At 40.2% G+C, this 19,741-nt stretch overlaps 1 protein-coding gene across 1 annotated transcript in view; it reads left to right on the forward strand.

Moving 5' to 3' along the window:
• Positions 1-8,418: 8,418 nt before the first annotated feature.
• Positions 8,419-19,741, forward strand: part of LOC311237235 (phospholipid-transporting ATPase ID-like) — a gene marked incomplete at both ends in the record, with an annotated part of 87,215 nt that continues 75,892 nt past the window's right edge. The window contains 5 exons of the mRNA XM_084325042.1: positions 8,419-8,473; positions 9,383-9,441; positions 10,211-10,324; positions 12,445-12,543; positions 16,566-16,627. Coding sequence (XP_084181168.1) covers positions 8,419-8,473; positions 9,383-9,441; positions 10,211-10,324; positions 12,445-12,543; positions 16,566-16,627 — 389 coding nt within the window. The remainder of the gene's footprint in view (positions 8,474-9,382; positions 9,442-10,210; positions 10,325-12,444; positions 12,544-16,565; positions 16,628-19,741) is intronic.

Genomic DNA, 19,741 nt, shown 5'->3' on the forward strand with positions numbered 1-19,741 from the left:
GTAGTATTACTGTATGTGTACTGTAGTATGACTGTAGTATTACTGTAGTATGACTGCATGTGTACTGTAGTATTACTGTATGTGTACTGTAGTATTACTGTAGTATTACTGTATGTGTACTGTAGTATTACTGTAGTATTACTGTATGTGTACTGTAGTATTGCTGTAGTATTACTGTATGTGTACTGTAGTATTACTGTATGTGTACTGTAGTATTACTGTATGTGTACTGTAGTATTACTGTATATGTACTGTAGTATTACTGTAGTATTACTGTATGTGTACTGTAGTATTACTGTAGTATTACTGTATATGTACTGTAGTATTACTGTATTATTACTGTATGTGTACTGTAGTATTACTGTAGTATTACTGTATGTGTACTGTAGTATGACTGTATGTGTACTGTAGTATGACTGTATGTGTACTGTAGTATGACTGTATGTGTACTGTAGTATGACTGTATGTGTACTGTAGTATGACTGTGTGTGTACTGTAGTATGACTGTATGTGTACTGTAGTATGACTGTATGTGTACTGTATGTGTACTGTAGTATGACTGTATGTGTACTGTAGTATGACTGTATGTGTACTGTAGTATGACTGTATGTACTGTAGTATGACTGTATGTGTACTGTAGTATGACTGTATGTGTACTGTAGTATGACTGTATGTGTACTGTAGTATGACTGTATGTGTACTGTAGTATGACTGTATGTGTACTGTAGTATGACTGTAGTATGACTGTATGTGTACTGTAGTATGACTGTATGTGTACTGTAGTATGACTGTATGTGTACTGTAGTATTACTGTAGTATTACTGTATGCGTACTGTAGTATGACTGTATGTGTACTGTAGTATGACTGTATGTGTACTGTAGTATTACTGTAGTATTACTGTATGTGTACTGTAGTATTACTGTATGTGTACTGTAGTATTACTGTATGTGTACTGTAGTATTACTGTATGCGTACTGTAGTATTACTGTCGTATTACTGTATGTGTACTGTAGTATTACTGTATGTGTACTGTATTATTACTGTATGTGTACTGTAGTATTACTGTATGTGTACTGTAGTATTACTGTAGTATTACTGTATGTGTACTGTAGTATTACTGTAGTATGACTGCATGTGTACTGTAGTATTACTGTATGTGTACTGTAGTATTACTGTAGTATTACTGTATGTGTACTGTAGTATTACTGTAGTATTACTGTATGTGTACTGTAGTATTACTGTAGTATTACTGTATGTGTACTGTAGTATTACTGTATGTGTACTGTAGTATTACTGTATGTGTACTGTAGTATTACTGTATATGTACTGTAGTATTACTGTAGTATTACTGTATGTGTACTGTAGTATTACTGTATATGTACTGTAGTATTACTGTAGTATTACTGTATGTGTACTGTAGTATTACTGTAGTATTACTGTATGTGTACTGTATTATGACTGTATGTGTACTGTAGTATGACTGTATGTACTGTAGTATGACTGTAGTATGACTGTAGTATGACTGTATGTGTACTGTAGTATGACTGTATGTACTGTAGTATGACTGTATGTGTACTGTAGTATGACTGTATGTACTGTAGTATGACTGTATGTGTACTGTAGTATGACTGTATGTGTACTGTAGTATGACTGTATGTACTGTAGTATGACTGTATGTGTACTGTAGTATGACTGTATGTGTACTGTAGTATGACTGTATGTGTACTGTAGTATGACTGTATGTGTACTGTAGTATGACTGTATGTGTACTGTAGTATTACTGTAGTATTACTGTATGTGTACTGTAGTATTACTGTATGTGTATTGTAGTATTACTGTATGTGTACTGTAGTATTACTGTATGTGTACTGTAGTATTACTGTCGTATTACTGTATGTGTACTGTAGTATTACTGTATGTGTACTGTAGTATTACTGTATGTGTACTGTAGTATTACTGTAGTATTACTGTATGTGTACTGTAGTATTACTGTAGTATGACTGCATGTGTACTGTAGTATTACTGTATGTGTACTGCAGTATTACTGTAGTATTACTGTATGTGTACTGTAGTAGTACTGTAGTATTACTGTATGTGTACTGTAGTATTACTGTAGTATTACTGTATGTGTACTGTAGTATTACTGTATGTGTACTGTAGTATTACTGTATATGTACTGTAGTATTACTGTACTGTAGTATTACTGTAGTATTACTGTATGTGTACTGTAGTATGACTGTATGTGTACTGTAGTATGACTGTATGTACTGTAGTATGACTGTATGTGTACTGTAGTATGACTGTATGTACTGTAGTATGACTGTAGTATGAATGTAGTATGACTGTATGTGTACTGTAGTATGACTGTATGTGTACTGTAGTATGACTGTAGTATGACTGTATGTGTACTGTAGTATGACTGTCGTATGACTGTATGTACTGTAGTATGACTGTAGTATGACTGTATGTACTGTAGTATGACTGTAGTATGACTGTAGTATGACTGTATGTGTACTGTAGTATGACTGTATGTACTGTAGTATGACTGTAGTATGACTGTAGTATGACTGTATGTGTACTGTAGTATGACTGTATGTACTGTAGTATGACTGTATGTGTACTGTAGTATGACTGTATGTACTGTAGTATGACTGTATGTGTACTGTAGTATGACTGTATGTACTGTAGTATGACTGTATGTACTGTAGTATGACTGTATGTACTGTAGTATGACTGTATGTGTACTGTAGTATGACTGTATGTACTGTAGTATGACTGTATGTACTGTAGTATGACTGTATGTACTGTAGTATGACTGTATGTGTACTGTAGTATGACTGTATGTACTGTAGTATGACTGTAGTATGACTGTAGTATGACTGTATATGTACTGTAGTATGACTGTATGTACTGTAGTATGACTGTATGTACTGTAGTATGACTGTATGTACTGTAGTATGACTGTATGTGTACTGTAGTATGACTGTAGTATGACTGTATGTACTGTAGTATGACTGTATGTGTACTGTAGTATGACTGTAGTATGACTGTATGTGTACTGTAGTATTACTGTAGTATGACTGCATGTGTACTGTAGTATTATTGTATGCGTACTGTAGTATTACTGTAGTATTACTGTATGTGTACTGTAGTATTACTGTAGTATTACTGTATGTGTACTGTAGTATTACTGTAGTATTACTGTATGTGTACTGTAGTATTACTGTAGTAGTACTGTATATGTACTGTAGTATTACTGTAGTATTACTGTATGTGTACTGTAGTATTACTGTGGTATTACTGTATGTGTACTGTAGTATGACTGTATGTGTACTGTATTATGACTGTATGTACTGTAGTATGACTGTAGTATGACTGTAGTATGACTGTATGTGTACTGTAGTATGACTGTATGCACTGTAGTATGACTGTATGTGTACTGTAGTATGACTGTATGTACTGTAGTATGACTGTATGTGTACTGTAGTATGACTGTATGTACTGTAGTATGACTGTATGTGTACTGTAGTATGACTGTATGTACTGTAGTATGACTGTATGTACTGTAGTATGACTGTAGTATGAATGTAGTATGACTGTATGTGTACTGTAGTATGACTGTAGTATGTACTGTAGTATGACTGTATGTGTACTGTAGTATGACTGTATGTACTGTAGTATGACTGTAGTATGACTGTAGTATGACTGTATGTGTACTGTAGTATGACTGTATGTACTGTAGTATGACTGTATGTGTACTGTAGTATGACTGTATGTACTGTAGTATGACTGTATGTGTACTGTAGTATGACTGTATGTACTGTAGTATGACTGTATGTACTGTAGTATGACTGTATGTGTACTGTAGTATGACTGTATGTACTGTAGTATGACTGTAGTATGACTGTAGTATGACTGTATATGTACTGTAGTATGACTGTATGTACTGTAGTATGACTGTATGTACTGTAGTATGACTGTATGTACTGTAGTATGACTGTATGTACTGTAGTATGACTGTATGTGTACTGTAGTATGACTGTAGTATGACTGTATGTACTGTAGTATGACTGTATGTGTACTGTAGTATGACTGTAGTATGACTGTATGTACTGTAGTATGACTGTAGTATGACTGTATGTACTGTAGTATGACTGTAGTATGACTGTATGTACTGTAGTATGACTGTAGTATGACTGTATGTACTGTAGTATGACTGTAGTATGACTGTATGTACTGTAGTATGACTGTAGTATGTACTGTAGTATGACTGTATGTGTACTGTAGTATGACTGTAGTATGTACTGTAGTATGACTGTATGTGTACTGTAGTATGACTGTATGTACTGTAGTATGACTGTAGTATGACTGTAGTATGACTGTATGTGTACTGTAGTATGACTGTATGTACTGTAGTATGACTGTATGTGTACTGTAGTATGACTGTATGTACTGTAGTATGACTGTATGTGTACTGTAGTATGACTGTATGTACTGTAGTATGACTGTATGTACTGTAGTATGACTGTATGTACTGTAGTATGACTGTATGTGTACTGTAGTATGACTGTATGTACTGTAGTATGACTGTAGTATGACTGTAGTATGACTGTATATGTACTGTAGTATGACTGTATGTACTGTAGTATGACTGTATGTACTGTAGTATGACTGTATGTACTGTAGTATGACTGTATGTACTGTAGTATGACTGTATGTGTACTGTAGTATGACTGTAGTATGACTGTATGTACTGTAGTATGACTGTATGTGTACTGTAGTATGACTGTAGTATGACTGTATGTGTACTGTAGTATGACTGTAGTATGACTGTATGTGTACTGTAGTATGACTGTAGTATGACTGTATGTGTACTGTAGTATGACTGTAGTATGACTGTATGTGTACTGTAGTATGACTGTAGTATGACTGTATGTGTACTGTAGTATGACTGTATGTGTACTGTAGTATGACTGTGTGTGTACTGTAGTATGACTGTATGTGTACTGTAGTATGACTGTATGTGTACTGTAGTATGACTGTATGTGTACTGTAGTATGACTGTATGTGTACTGTAGTATGACTGTAGTATGACTGTATGTGTACTGTAGTATGACTGTAGTATGACTGTATGTGTACTGTAGTATGACTGTAGTATGACTGTAGTATGACTGTATGTGTACTGTAGTATGACTGTAGTATGACTGTATGTGTACTGTAGTATGACTGTAGTATGACTGTATGTGTACTGTAGTATGACTGTAGTATGACTGTATGTACTGTAGTATGACTGTAGTATGACTGTAGTATGACTGTATGTGTACTGTAGTATGACTGTAGTATGACTGTATGTGTACTGTAGTATGACTGTAGTATGACTGTATGTGTACTGTAGTATGACTGTAGTATGACTGTATGTGTACTGTAGTATGACTGTAGTATGACTGTATGTGTACTGTAGTATGACTGTAGTATGACTGTATGTGTACTGTAGTATGACTGTAGTATGACTGTATGTGTACTGTAGTATGACTGTAGTATGACTGTAGTATGACTGTATGTGTACTGTAGTATGACTGTAGTATGACTGTAGTATGACTGTATGTGTACTGTAGTATGACTGTAGTATGACTGTATGTGTACTGTAGTATGACTGTAGTATGACTGTATGTGTACTGTAGTATGACTGTAGTATGACTGTATGTGTACTGTAGTATGACTGTAGTATGACTGTAGTATGACTGTATGTGTACTGTAGTATGACTGTAGTATGACTGTATGTGTACTGTAGTATGACTGTATGTGTACTGTAGTATGACTGTAGTATGACTGTATGTGTACTGTAGTATGACTGTAGTATGACTGTATGTGTAGTGTAGTATGACTGTAGTATGACTGTAGTATGACTGTATGTGTACTGTAGTATGACTGTAGTATGACTGTATGTGTACTGTAGTATGACTGTAGTATGACTGTAGTATGACTGTATGTGTACTGTAGTATGACTGTAGTATGACTGTATGTGTACTGTAGTATGACTGTAGTATGACTGTAGTATGACTGTATGTGTACTGTAGTATGACTGTAGTATGACTGTATGTGTACTGTAGTATGACTGTAGTATGACTGTAGTATGACTGTATGTGTACTGTAGTATGACTGTAGTATGACTGTATGTACTGTAGTATGACTGTATATGTACTGTAGTATGACTGTATGTGTACTGTAGTATGACTGTAGTATGACTGTAGTATGACTGTATGTACTGTAGTATGACTGTAGTATGACTGTATGTGTACTGTAGTATGACTGTAGTATGACTGTATGTACTGTAGTATGACTGTATATGTACTGTAGTATGACTGTATGTGTACTGTAGTATGACTGTAGTATGACTGTAGTATGACTGTATGTACTGTAGTATGACTGTAGTATGACTGTATGTACTGTAGTATGACTGTAGTATGACTGTAGTATGACTGTATGTACTGTAGTATGACTGTAGTATGACTGTATGTACTGTAGTATGACTGTATGTGTACTGTAGTATGACTGTATGTACTGTAGTATGACTGTAGTATGACTGTATGTACTGTAGTATGACTGTATGTGTACTGTAGTATGACTGTATGTGTACTGTAGTATGACTGTATGTGTACTGTAGTATGACTGTAGTATGACTGTATGTACTGTAGTATGACTGTATGTGTACTGTAGTATGACTGTATGTGTACTGTAGTATGACTGTATGTACTGTAGTATGACTGTATGTACTGTAGTATGACTGTAGTATGACTGTAGTATGACTGTATGTACTGTAGTATGACTGTAGTATGACTGTATGTACTGTAGTATGACTGTAGTATGACTGTATGTACTGTAGTATGACTGTATGTGTACTGTAGTATGACTGTATGTACTGTAGTATGACTGTAGTATGACTGTATGTACTGTAGTATGACTGTATGTGTACTGTAGTATGACTGTATGTGTACTGTAGTATGACTGTAGTATGACTGTATGTACTGTAGTATGACTGCATGTGTACTGTAGTATGACTGTATGTGTACTGTAGTATGACTGTAGTATGACTGTATGTACTGTAGTATGACTGTATGTGTACTGTAGTATGACTGTATGTGTACTGTAGTATGACTGTATGTGTACTGTAGTATGACTGTATGTGTACTGTAGTATGACTGTAGTATGACTGTATGTACTGTAGTATGACTGTATGTGTACTGTAGTATGACTGTATGTGTACTGTAGTATGACTGTATGTGTACTGTAGTATGACTGTAGTATGACTGTATGTGTACTGTAGTATGACTGTATGTGTACTGTAGTATGACTGTATGTGTACTGTAGTATGACTGTATGTGTACTGTAGTATGACTGTATGTGTACTGTAGTATTACTGTATGTGTACTGTAGTATTACTGTAGTATTACTGTATGTGTACTGTAGTATGACTGTATGTGTACTGTAGTATTACTGTATGTGTACTGTAGTATGACTGTATGTGTACTGTAGTATGACTGTATGTGTACTGTAGTATGACTGTATGTGTACTGTAGTATGACTGTATGTGTACTGTAGTATGACTGTACTGTAGTATGACTGTATGTGTACTGTAGTATGACTGTATGTACTGTAGTATGACTGTATGTACTGTAGTATGACTGTATGTGTACTGTAGTATGACTGTATGTGTACTGTAGTATGACTGTATGTGTACTGTAGTATGACTGTATGTGTACTGTAGTATGACTGTATGTGTACTGTATTATGACTGTATGTGTACTGTAGTATGACTGTATGTGTACTGTATTATGACTGTATGTGTACTGTATTATGACTGTATGTGTACTGTAGTATGACTGTATGTGTACTGTAGTATGACTGTATGTGTACTGTATTATGACTGTATGTGTACTGTAGTATGACTGTATGTGTACTGTATTATGACTGTATGTGTACTGTAGTATGACTGTATGTGTACTGTAGTATGACTGTATGTGTACTGTATTATGACTGTATGTGTACTGTATTATGACTGTATGTGTACTGTAGTATGACTGTATGTGTACTGTAGTATGACTGTATGTGTACTGTATTATGACTGTATGTGTACTGTATTATGACTGTATGTGTACTGTAGTATGACTGTATGTGTACTGTAGTATGACTGTATGTGTACTGTATTATGACTGTATGTGTACTGTATTATGACTGTATGTGTACTGTAGTATGACTGTATGTGTACTGTAGTATGACTGTATGTGTACTGTATTATGACTGTATGTGTACTGTAGTATGACTGTATGTGTACTGTATTATGACTGTATGTGTACTGTAGTATGACTGTAGGGTTCTCTCTCCAGGTGTGATGATGATGATGGAGCTCTGATCTGAAGATGGGTTCTCTGTTGTCGTCTGTGGAGAAGCTGTGTGGCGGAGAGAGGCCCCAGGGTGAGATGTACCTCCTCTTCATCACTATCTGATCCTCCTCTTCATCACTCTCTGATCCTCCTCTTCATCACTCTCTGATCCTCCTCTTCATCCCTCTCTGATCCTCCTCTTCATCACTCTCTGATCCTCCTCTTCATCACTCTCTGATCCTCCTCTTCATCACTATCTGATCCTCCTCTTCATCACTCTCTGATCCTCCTCTTCATCACTCTCTGATCCTCCTCTTCATCACTCTCTGATCCTCCTCTTCATCCCTCTCTGATCCTCCTCTTCATCACTCTCTGATCCTCCTCTTCATCACTCTCTGATCCTCCTCTTCATCACTCTCTGATCCCCACCTTCATCATTCTCTGATCCTCCTCTTCATCACTCTCTGATCCTCCTCTTCATCACTCTCTGATCCTCCTCTTCATCACTCTCTGATCCTCCTCTTCATCATTCTCTGATCCCCATCTTCATCACTCTCTGATCCTCCTCTTCATCACTCTCTGATCCTCCTCTTCGTCACTCTCTGATCATCCTCTTCATCACTCTCTGATCCTCCTCTTCATCACTCTCTGATCCTCCTCTTCATCACTCTCTGATCCTCCTCTTCATCCCTCTCTGATCCTCCTCTTCATCACTCTCTGATCCTCCTCTTCATCACTCTCTGATCCTTATTACAGGACCGTCATCAGCATCATTCAATTAATTTACGTGTTTATTTCCTTCATAATGTATTATTAATATGCCTCCGTTTTAAGGGTTTCTGGAAATGGTTTTCATACATTTGATGATTTGATGAAATAACAAAATGATCTAAACAAGTCTATAATAATCGTCCCTCTCCCCTGAATCTCTATCTCTGTCGTATTATATTTTTGTTACGTATGAAATTATATTGTTTAGCTTTGTATTTGTAACTTTTAGAGGTGGAAAGGAACCTGAGAGCCAATGACAGAGTCTTCAACCTGTCCTACCAATATGCTGTGAGTATAACAACAACAACAACAACAACAACAACAACAACAACAACAACAACAACAACAACAACAACAACAACAACAACAACAACAATCATCATCATCATTATACCAATATCAATACTATGATATTTCTGGAGCACCATGATGCTTTGTTCAGGGTTTATTTTGTGTTGCGTTCTGTATGTTGTTGTTGTTGTTGCTGTCACGGTTTTTCCAAAAAAGTATCATAGTATTTCCATAATGTTTTGGTCACTATGATAATCTTAGTGACCAAAATATGATGGAAAGACAGAATTATGGACTAGCTTAACAGGTGCTATAAATACAATTTGTATGTAGAGTAATCATAAAAACAGAAAAACAAACATCCACAGAGCTTTTAGAGAGGTGTGGAAGAAAAGGATTGCTTTCCCCCAAAAAACAATTATTGATTAATAAATAATTTCATTTCATCATAAATCATAAAAAATGGGGGTCCAAAATGAATGTTTACATGTCGCAGGCATGTACAGTATCTCCCCTCCCTGTTTACATGTTGCAGGCATGTATCCCCTCCCTACTTCCCATTTCCTGTACCTGATGTTCTAAACCATATGTGTGTGTGTGTGTGTGTGTGTGTGTGTGTGTGTGTGTGTGTGTGTGTGTGTGTGTGTGTGTGTGTGTGTGTGTGTGTGTGTGTGTGTGTGTGTGTGTGTGTGTGTGTGTGTGTGTGTGTGTGTGTGTGTGTGTGTGTGTACATGTGTTTGTACATGTGTGTGTCATCTCTTGTCAGGATAACGCGATCAAGACATCCAAATACAACATCTTCACCTTCCTGCCCCTCAACCTGTTTGAGCAGTTCCAGAGACTGGCCAATGCCTACTTCCTCTTCCTACTCATGCTGCAGGTAGAACAACCAATAAACAACCAAATAGTCTAGAGTGCAAGAAGACAGCCAGGGGCGTCACTTCCTATAGGAGACATAGGCAGTTGCCTAGAGCGCCCACCATATCTGCAACCAATATTTTGCCATTTAAAAAATTTGCCAAATTATTTTATTTGTGCCGCCGAGGGGGGCAGCAGGGGGAGTCTTGCCTAGGGCAACAAATGTGCTAGGTCCGGCCCTGAAGAGAGTCCTCACTGAAAACTCAACACCACGTCACCAAACAGCTCAGAGAACAGGAAGAGAGCGATCATGTCCTCACTGATGTGGTATATTCTAATCAATATCTAAGGTGATTTGCAGTACAATGCGATTGCTATCTGGAAAAGGAAGAAGGTCATCACGATGGTCTTTCTCCACTGAGTGGAGAAAATAACTGTGCAGGCCAGGCAAAGAGGAACTATGGTTCAAACTCATTATTTATTTTGCCTCGGGGCTCAGAGTGAATTAGAAGGTTGCTTTTTTTCATACAAGGATTATTTCAGAGTACATTAACACATGTTGTACAAAGAATTAGTAAGGTTTGCACATCAAACCCAGTATGCCCCTAAAACAGTCATGTTAACATCAATGAAAATAGAGAATCTTTACTGAGCATTTTACACATGAGTAAACCTGGTTTTTAAGATAGGCATCTAAATCTATATATCACAAACAGTGATTACTCCATACAGTTTACTCACATGCAAATCAGCAGACCTGGTGGGAGCGGGAGGCGCAGACCTGGTTGTCTGGCCTGCTGAATTAACACTGTGTTATCCTTCTTATACTACTCATGACCTCACATTTTTAGCCTGGGTTTAACCAATCTGAGTCATATTCAAATATGGAGTTGTTCCAATCAGCTGTCTTCTGTGGGGGCTGTCTGCCCCAACCCGTCGGGCTGTGGCCTTTTCTTCACAGAGGCATGTCCCAATAAACATTTACAAGATGTATCTCCTGTGTATATGAATTTACACACTTCTAATATTATCACAGTTTTACTCTTGGCTTACATTTTGATATCAAACAGTGATAAAGAATAACTTGATATGTGTATTTTACCAGACTAAACCTTTGTATTTGAGACTTATTTTCTATATATGGTTTACAACAAGAGTGAAGTAGCATTATTACTTAAATAACCAGTTTGACGTTCTATATGATATTCAAATCTAATTAGATCTAATACCTCAGATAGATTAATATGATATAGTTATTATTCCAATATTGTTTTTCATTCTAATCTAGTATAATGTAATTATATTTTCCTTAGCCAGTCCGTGACCTCTGGTCTCTGTTAGACCAGCTGTCTCTGCTACAATCTGCTAACATTAAGGTGTGACCTTTAGTCTTTGTTCTGGTGCTGATTACATCTGTTAGAGTGGGGGGTTGAGAATGGCTGTCTAAATACAGTTTCAACCACAGCGGGGGTTTCATCTGGGCTCAAAACAGTTCCTTAGAGCACCCCAGTGTTTTGCATATGGTTTTTATAATTATAGACATATGGATTATGAAATACCCAGTCAATGTTACCACACTGACAACACCACATCATTGACAAAACCATCATATACTGTATATCAGGAATGTCAATTTCAATAAACATTTTCAAGATAGATACAATTTGTATGTCAAAACGCTCGTCTAGCCTCTCGAGTGACGATATGTGCAAACTTGTTTTTTTCTTTTACATTTATTTAAACTTTATTTACCCAGGCAAGCAAGTAAGAACAAATTCTTATTTTATTTATTGTCAAAAGTATGCATAATGTTGTGTTAATTCCACGACAAGAGATATGTAATGTTAATTACCTGAAATTATTCTGGTTTTTGGGGGGTGGGGGGGGACCCTGTATATATCGGTATCGGTTGATATCGGTATCGGAAATTAAGAGTTGGACAGTATCGGTATATCGGATATCGGTAAAAAAGCCAATATCGAACATCCCTAATAGAATCCAATGTACTGACGTACGACTTCCCTGCTCATGTTTGTGTGTGTGTGTGTGTGTGTGTGTGTGTGTGTGTGTGTGTGTGTGTGTGTGTGTGTGTGTGTGTGTGTGTGTGTGTGTGTGTGTGTGTGTGTGTGTGTGTCCCACCAGTTGATCCCGGAGATCTCCTCTCTGTCTTGGTTCACCACAGTGGTCCCTCTGCTGCTGGTCCTGACCATGACTGCAGTTAAAGACGCCAGCGATGACATAGTGAGTAACCTGGGATCCAATCAGAGGACAGAACACCAACATAGTGAGCTACTGCCTCTAACCTGGGATCCAATCAGAGGACAGAACACCAACATAGTGAGCTACTGCCTCTAACCTGGGATCCAATCAGAGGACAGAACACCAACATAGTGAGCTACTGCCTCTAACCTGGGATCCAATCAGAGGACAGAACACCAACATAGTGAGCTACTGCCTCTAACCTGGGATCCAATCAGAGGACAGAACACCAACATAGTGAGCTACTGCCTCTAACCTGGGATCCAATCAGAGGACAGAACACCAACATAGTGAGCTACTGCCTCTAACCTGGGATCCAATCAGAGGACAGAACACCAACATAGTGAGCTACTGCCTGTAACCTGGGATCCAATCAGAGGACAGAACACCAACATAGTGAGCTACTGCCTCTAACCTGGGATCCAATCAGAGGACAGAACACCAACATAGTGAGCTACTGCCTCTAACCTGGGATCCAATCAGAGGACAGAACACCAACATAGTGAGCTACTGCCTCTAACCTGGGATCCAATCAGAGGACAGAACACCAACATAGTGAGCTACTGCCTCTAACCTGGGATCCAATCAGAGGACAGAACACCAACATAGTGAGCTACTGCCTCTAACCTGGGATCCAATCAGAGGACAGAACACCAACATAGTGAGCTACTGCCTCTAACCTGGGATCCAATCAGAGGACAGAACAACAACATAGTGAGCCGCAAACACACTGGAAGAATAACCCTTTCACTACCACACTACAGACGGTTAACCTTCTGTAGTGTGGTAGTGAAAGGTTAACCGTCTTTAGTGTGGTAGTGAAAGGTTAACCTTCTGTAGTGTGGTAGTGAAAGGGTTAACCTTCTGTAGTGTGGTAGTGAAAGGGTTAACCTTCTGTAGTGTGGTAGTGAAAGGTTAAACTTCTGTAATGTGGTAGTGAAAGGTTAAACTTCTGTAGTGTGGTAGTGAAAGGTTAACCTTCTGTAGTGTGGTAGTGAAAGGGTTAACCTTCTGTAGTGTGGTAGTGAAAGGTTAACCTTCTGTAGTGTGGTAGGGAAAGGTTAACCTTCTGTAGTGTGGTAGTGAAAGGGTTAACCTTCTGTAGTGTGGTAGTGAAAGGTTAACTGTCTGTAGTGTGGTAGTGAAAGGTTAACCGTCTTTAGTGTGGTAGTGAAAGGTTAAACTTCTGTAATGTGGTAGTGAAAGGTTAAACTTCTGTAGTGTGGTAGTAAAAGGGTTAACCGTCTGTAGTGTGGTAGTGAAAGGTTAACCGTCTGTAGTGTGGTAGTGAAAGGTTAACCTTCTGTAGTGTGGTAGTGAAAGGTTAAACTTCTGTAATGTGGTAGTGAAAGGTTAAACTTCTGTAGTGTGGTAGTGAAAGGTTAACCGTCTGTAGTGTGGTAGTGAAAGGTTAACCTTCTGTAATGTGGTAGTGAAAGGGTTAACCGTCTGTAGTGTGGTAGTGAAAGGTTAACCTTCTGTAGTGTGGTAGTGAAAGGTTAACCGTCTGTAGTGTGGTAGTGAAAGGTTAAACTTCTGTAGTGTGGTAGTGAAAGGGTTAACCGTCTGTAGTGTGGTAGTGAAAGGTTAACCTTCTGTAGTGTGGTAGTGAAAGGGTTAACCGTCTGTAGTGTGGTAGTGAAAGGTTAACCTTCTGTAGTGTCGTAGTGAAAGGTTAACCTTCTGTAGTGTGGTAGTGAAAGGTTAACCTTCTGTAGTGTGGTAGTGAAAGGTTAACCTTCTGTAGTGTGGTAGTGAAAGGTTAACCTTCTGTAGTGTGGTAGACGGTAGTGAAAGGTTAACCTTCTGTAGTGTGGTAGTGAAAGGGTTAACCGTCTGTAGTGTGGTAGTGAAAGGGACAAACCAATTGTTATTTGTTATCTGCATTCAGAGTATAGTTGTGAGATATTGATCATGTAATATACTGTATGCTTTCTCATTTCAAATAGCTAATAGGCAGTATAATTGACTCAATTAATTAATAGCCACTGCAGGGTAATTCCCACATAAAGTTAATCTAAGCAAACATCCCGAAGATAATGTGAGGGCAGGGGAACTAAATCCTGGGCCCTTTAGAGAAGATTTCTTTCTCAAATGGAATCTTCAAATTCTGACAGCAGTGAAAATGCCTCTGTTGCCATTGAGGCCATGTCCAGACGAAACCGATTTCGGTCGTATCAGTCAAAGTATTTTATCGTATGCACCTTTCATCCACACGGAACTGCGTTCTGGGAGCCTGAATACGCAATTTTCTGAGACCGGCTCCCAGAGTGGGCAAATCTGAAGACGCCCCCCTTGCGTCGCCGTCTTTACAAGCCTATACGCGTCTTTTCCTGAACCGATGACGCCATAGCCCACCTCTCCCTTAACCCGCATGTGCAAACTCAGCCAACATCACAACAACAATGGCATCGTACAGAGTAGTTGCGTTCGTGTTACAGAAGCTATTGAGCTTGATCAGGCTTTTACAGCTAAATGTACTGCGCCTGCACCGTCGACAACAGATTCAAGTTCAAGTTCAAGTTTCTTTATTAGTTGACATGCAAAGATACAGAATACCTTCACATGGAATGCTTTTTTCTGTTATGCTCCTATGCGGATCATAGGACGCTTGGATCATACACATACAGCTCATTACAGTAATATTCCACAATTATTACATTTTAGATAGTAATAATGGTACAGAGCTTTGAGACAAACATATGCATATTCACCACCGCAAACAGACTGGCAGCCGTCATAGGCAGCGCCATTTACGGAAGGAGGGGGGAGTGGGTTGGGGTTGTTACAGGGCTGTAGGGGGGGGGGGGGGGGGAGTGATCCCTCACACGAGGCAGCCGACAGTGCAGCGCCAATGCAGAGGAAGGGGGGGGGGGGGGGGGGGGGGATTGATATCTCCCTTAATCCGCATGCGCAAACCCAGCCAACAAAAAATAAACATGATACATATATGTCTTATATGTCCAGATATGTCCTGGCTAGAAGTGTTTAAACACCGGGAGGCTACTGTGATGAAATACACGATATGATACTAACTATAGCGTCACATAGCGGGCCGTTTTCTGAAAACCCAAGTAGTAGCCAAGCACATACTGTTCCATAGCATACGCCTTCAGTTGATCATGACAAATCCTCTCTTACCTTGACGATTAAAAAGCCTCCATAATTTAGTAAATAGTATTCCCATGGCTGGTGTTGAGATTTACGATGCCAGCTGTAGCCAGCCAGCTACCGTTGATGCTATTCAATGCTATCAACATTAGCTAAATAGCTAACCAACTAAATACAATAGACAGTGGTATGCTGAGGTAACGTTAAATACAGACAACTTTTGCTACAATAAGACAGTGGTATCCTGAGGTAACGTTAAATACAGACAATGTTTGCTAGTCGAAAGGACTGGACACAGGGACAAGTTAAACATCAATCAATTAATTTAATACAACAGGTAGTTCGAGCAGTGCTGTCGTGGCTACGACCGCACCATATTATATACGGCTTTGACACACTCTCTCTCTCCTGCCGATTAAAATCCTCCTCATCATCCATTACTTGTAGCTGCATTTTGCGCATGTGAGCCGTGGTCTCTCTCTCCTCTCCTTTGGAAAACTAGCGTGAGCTCAAAAGCACAGAACCGGACGACACAAGCTGTTCCGCTAGTGAAAACAATGATAACACTTCCGGTCGGGGGGTTTCAAAATAAAAGAGCGAAACAGGAAAGACATTTATTTTGTACATTTGTGGCACGCACTTATTTCTTGAGACAATCTCATTTTTACGGAAAAACTTATTTAAAATGAAAACTAAATGAAAACGAAAAAGATCTAAATCGTTTTCGTCTGGACATGGCCTGTGATTATTCAGTTGATTATCTCTCTCTCTCTCTCTCTCTCTCTCTCTCTCTCTCTCTCTCTCTCTCTCTCTCTCTCTCTCTCTCTCTCTCTCTCTCTCTCTCTCTCTCTCTCTCTCTCTCTCCCCCTCTCTCTCCCTCTCTCTCTCTGCAGAACAGACACAATAGTGACAAACAGGTGAATAATCGCAGAGTGGACGTCCTCATCGATGGAGAGTAAGTATTTACCTTTAGTTCCCCCCTGGCTACAGCCCACAGCACATTGGGTCTCATTCTCCGAGGACTTACGACAAAAAGGGCTTTCTCTTAGGGCCATTTGAGACCTTTTCGGGCAAAACATGAATATAGACAATATATTATAATATAATATTAATTATATATGTTTTATTGGGACGGTTGGTGAATCCCAAAATCGTCCCAAAAAGGTCTCAAATGGCCTTATATATAATTAATATTATATTATAATATATTGTCTTGCCTGAAAAGGTCTCAAATGGCTCTAAGAGAAATCCCTTTTTGTCGTAAGTCCGTTGGAGAATGAGACCCAATTGTTATCAGACTAGTGAGTTAGTTTATTCTACAGACTGTTATCGGATTAGTGAGTTAGTTTATTCTGCAGACTGTTATCAGACTAGTGAGTTAGTTTATTCTGCAGACTGTTATCAGACTAGTGAGTTAGTTTATTATACAGACTGTTATCTGATTAGTGAGTTAGTTTATTCTACAGACTCTTATCTGATTAGTGAGTTAGTTTATTATACAGACTGTTATCTGATTAGTGAGTTAGTTTATTCTACAGACTGTTATCAGACTAGTGAGTTAGTTTATTCTACAGACTGTTATCTGATTAGTGAGTTAGTTTATTATACAGACTGTTATCTGATTGTACCTAAATTGTACCTAAATTGTACCTCATCCCATTTCTGCTTTGCACTATATAGTACTGTACATTAGTACACTGCATAGTATTGTATATTATATGGTAACTCAGTTACGTCTATTCTGCATCGAACATTGTACATATGTCTATACTGAACACTGTGACCTCATTTTCTACTTCTAAATTACATGCTATACTATGTTATTTGATACTATCTTGTCTAGCACAGTCTCTGGAGCGTAACAGTAAGAAGCATTTTGTATGAAAGTATTCTGTACTTCTGTATGACAACTATTAAAGAAACTTGAAACTTGAAACTTGATTAGTGAGTTAGTTTTTTCTACAGACTGTTATCTGATTAGTGAGTTAGTTTATTATACAGACTGTTATCTGATTAGTGAGTTAGTTTATTCTACAGACTGTTATCTGATTAGTGAGTTAGTTTATTCTACATACTGTTATCGATAGGTTATGTATATAACCTAGTTATATGAGAACTGGCTGAGCGTCCTGCTCTTCGCCATCGAGATGTACCTCATCTCCAGTACCTACTGTACTTCATTAACGAAAAACAAATGCACCCAGCATCTGACCAGGCCCCGCCCCAATGCCGTACTATAAGGCAGCAGGCGTGGTCACCACTCGCTCTTCCTCGGAAAAAGTTTCCATCAGAAAAGTTTCCCAAGGGACAGCAGGACGCTCAGCCAGTACTCATATAACTAGGTTATATACATAACCTATCGTGATATAGTCGTACTGGCGAATCGCGCCCTGCTCTTCGCCATCGAGATATGGGGACAGAGCAGACGCGAGGACCGACAAATGCACCCCCTGAGGACCCGAAAGCCCACATCAGGGGGGAGGGGAGTCCCGTCACCCCTCCTTCCTAGTGAAGAGGGGGCGGCAGTCAACTCCACCCAAGTGCGAAAAAGAGGGAACTAGAAACCTCCAAACGCACAGCACAGGCGGGACCACGTGTGACACAACACCTCGTGGTCCACACCCACACACCCCTGCTACCCCACCGAAAGACGGGAAGCAGGAGAGGTTCCAGACCTCAGAACCGCCTGGGAGACAGAACCCCCGGTCATGTCCATGAGGTAAAACCTTACGAAGGGACCCGGTGAGGACCATGAAGCCGCAGCACAGATGTCCTCCACCGAGGCTCCTCCTAACAGGGCGGCAGAGGCCGCCACCCCACGAGTGGAGTGCGCCCTGACACCCCCAGGGGGGGCCAGCCCAGCCAACGTGTAGCAAAGGGCAATGCCCTCGCACAACCAATGGGACAGGCGCTGTTTCGACAGTGCCTTACCAGCACGAGAGCCACCGTAACAGATAGCCCTGAGGCCCTGAGTACGGCTGAGGTAAATCCCCAAAGCCCGGACCGGACATGACAGGTGAAGGCTCGCCTCTAACTCACTAGCGTGAGGAGGCGGATGAAACGCCTGAACCATAATATCCCTGGAGCGGAAAGAACTCCGGATATTTTTTGGCACGAAGGCTGGATTAGGCCTCAGAGTGGCACCGCTATCGAAACGAATAGACAGACACTCAGGCCGCACCGAGAGAGCACAGAGCTCACCCACGCGCTTAGCAGAGGTGATGGCCAGCAAGAACGCAGTCTTGAACGACAGCTGTTCCAAAGGCGCTTGCTCAAGAGGCTCAAACGGGGCCTTGGACAACCGACCGAGGACCAATTGAAGATCCCAACTCGGAGCCAGAGAGTGTGTCACTGGCTTAAGGTGCCGAGCGCCAAGCAGGAAATGCTTCACAAGAGGGTGGCTGAACAACACAACACCCTCAAACCCCTTATGATAAGAGGATATAGCCGCAGCATATACCCTCACCGTCGAAGCCGACAGTCTATCAAGGAGAGACTGAAGGAAAACAAGGACAGCATCCAGGGGGCAGGACACTGGGTCCCGGCCCCCCACTTTACACCACTCTTGGAACATACGCCACCTACCCGCGTAAAGCGCGATAGTGGAGGGAGCACGCGCATTCCGGGTGGTGTCAACCACAGAAGGGTCCATCCTCTCCAGACTCACCCTCTCACCAGCCAAACCATCAGAGGCTGGCCCAGCACAGGGGGCTGCCACAGCGACCCGGCGGCTTGAGAGAGGGCCCGCGGTGACCAAGGAACAGGCCACGGCGGGGCTACCAATAGCTGGATCAGGACCGAGAACCACACAGCTGTGCCCCGGTCCGGCGCAACCAGGATCAAGGTCCTGTGCTCCCACCGTACCCGCTCCAACAAATGACCTATCAGGTGTGAGGGGGGGAAAGCGTACAGAAGCCCGGGCGGCCATGGATACACTGAGAAGGCATCCACCCCCAAGGGAGGGTCGTCCTCCCGACTGACCGAGAACCACAAGGGGCACTTGTGAGATCGTCTGCTCGCAAACAGATCCACTGAACCTCCCCCGAAGCGATCCCAGATCTACGTCTTG

This window comes from Notolepis coatsorum, assembly GCF_963971535.1.
Source record: "Notolepis coatsorum genome assembly, chromosome: 11".
Classification (NCBI taxonomy): Eukaryota; Metazoa; Chordata; class Actinopteri; order Aulopiformes; family Paralepididae; genus Notolepis; species Notolepis coatsorum.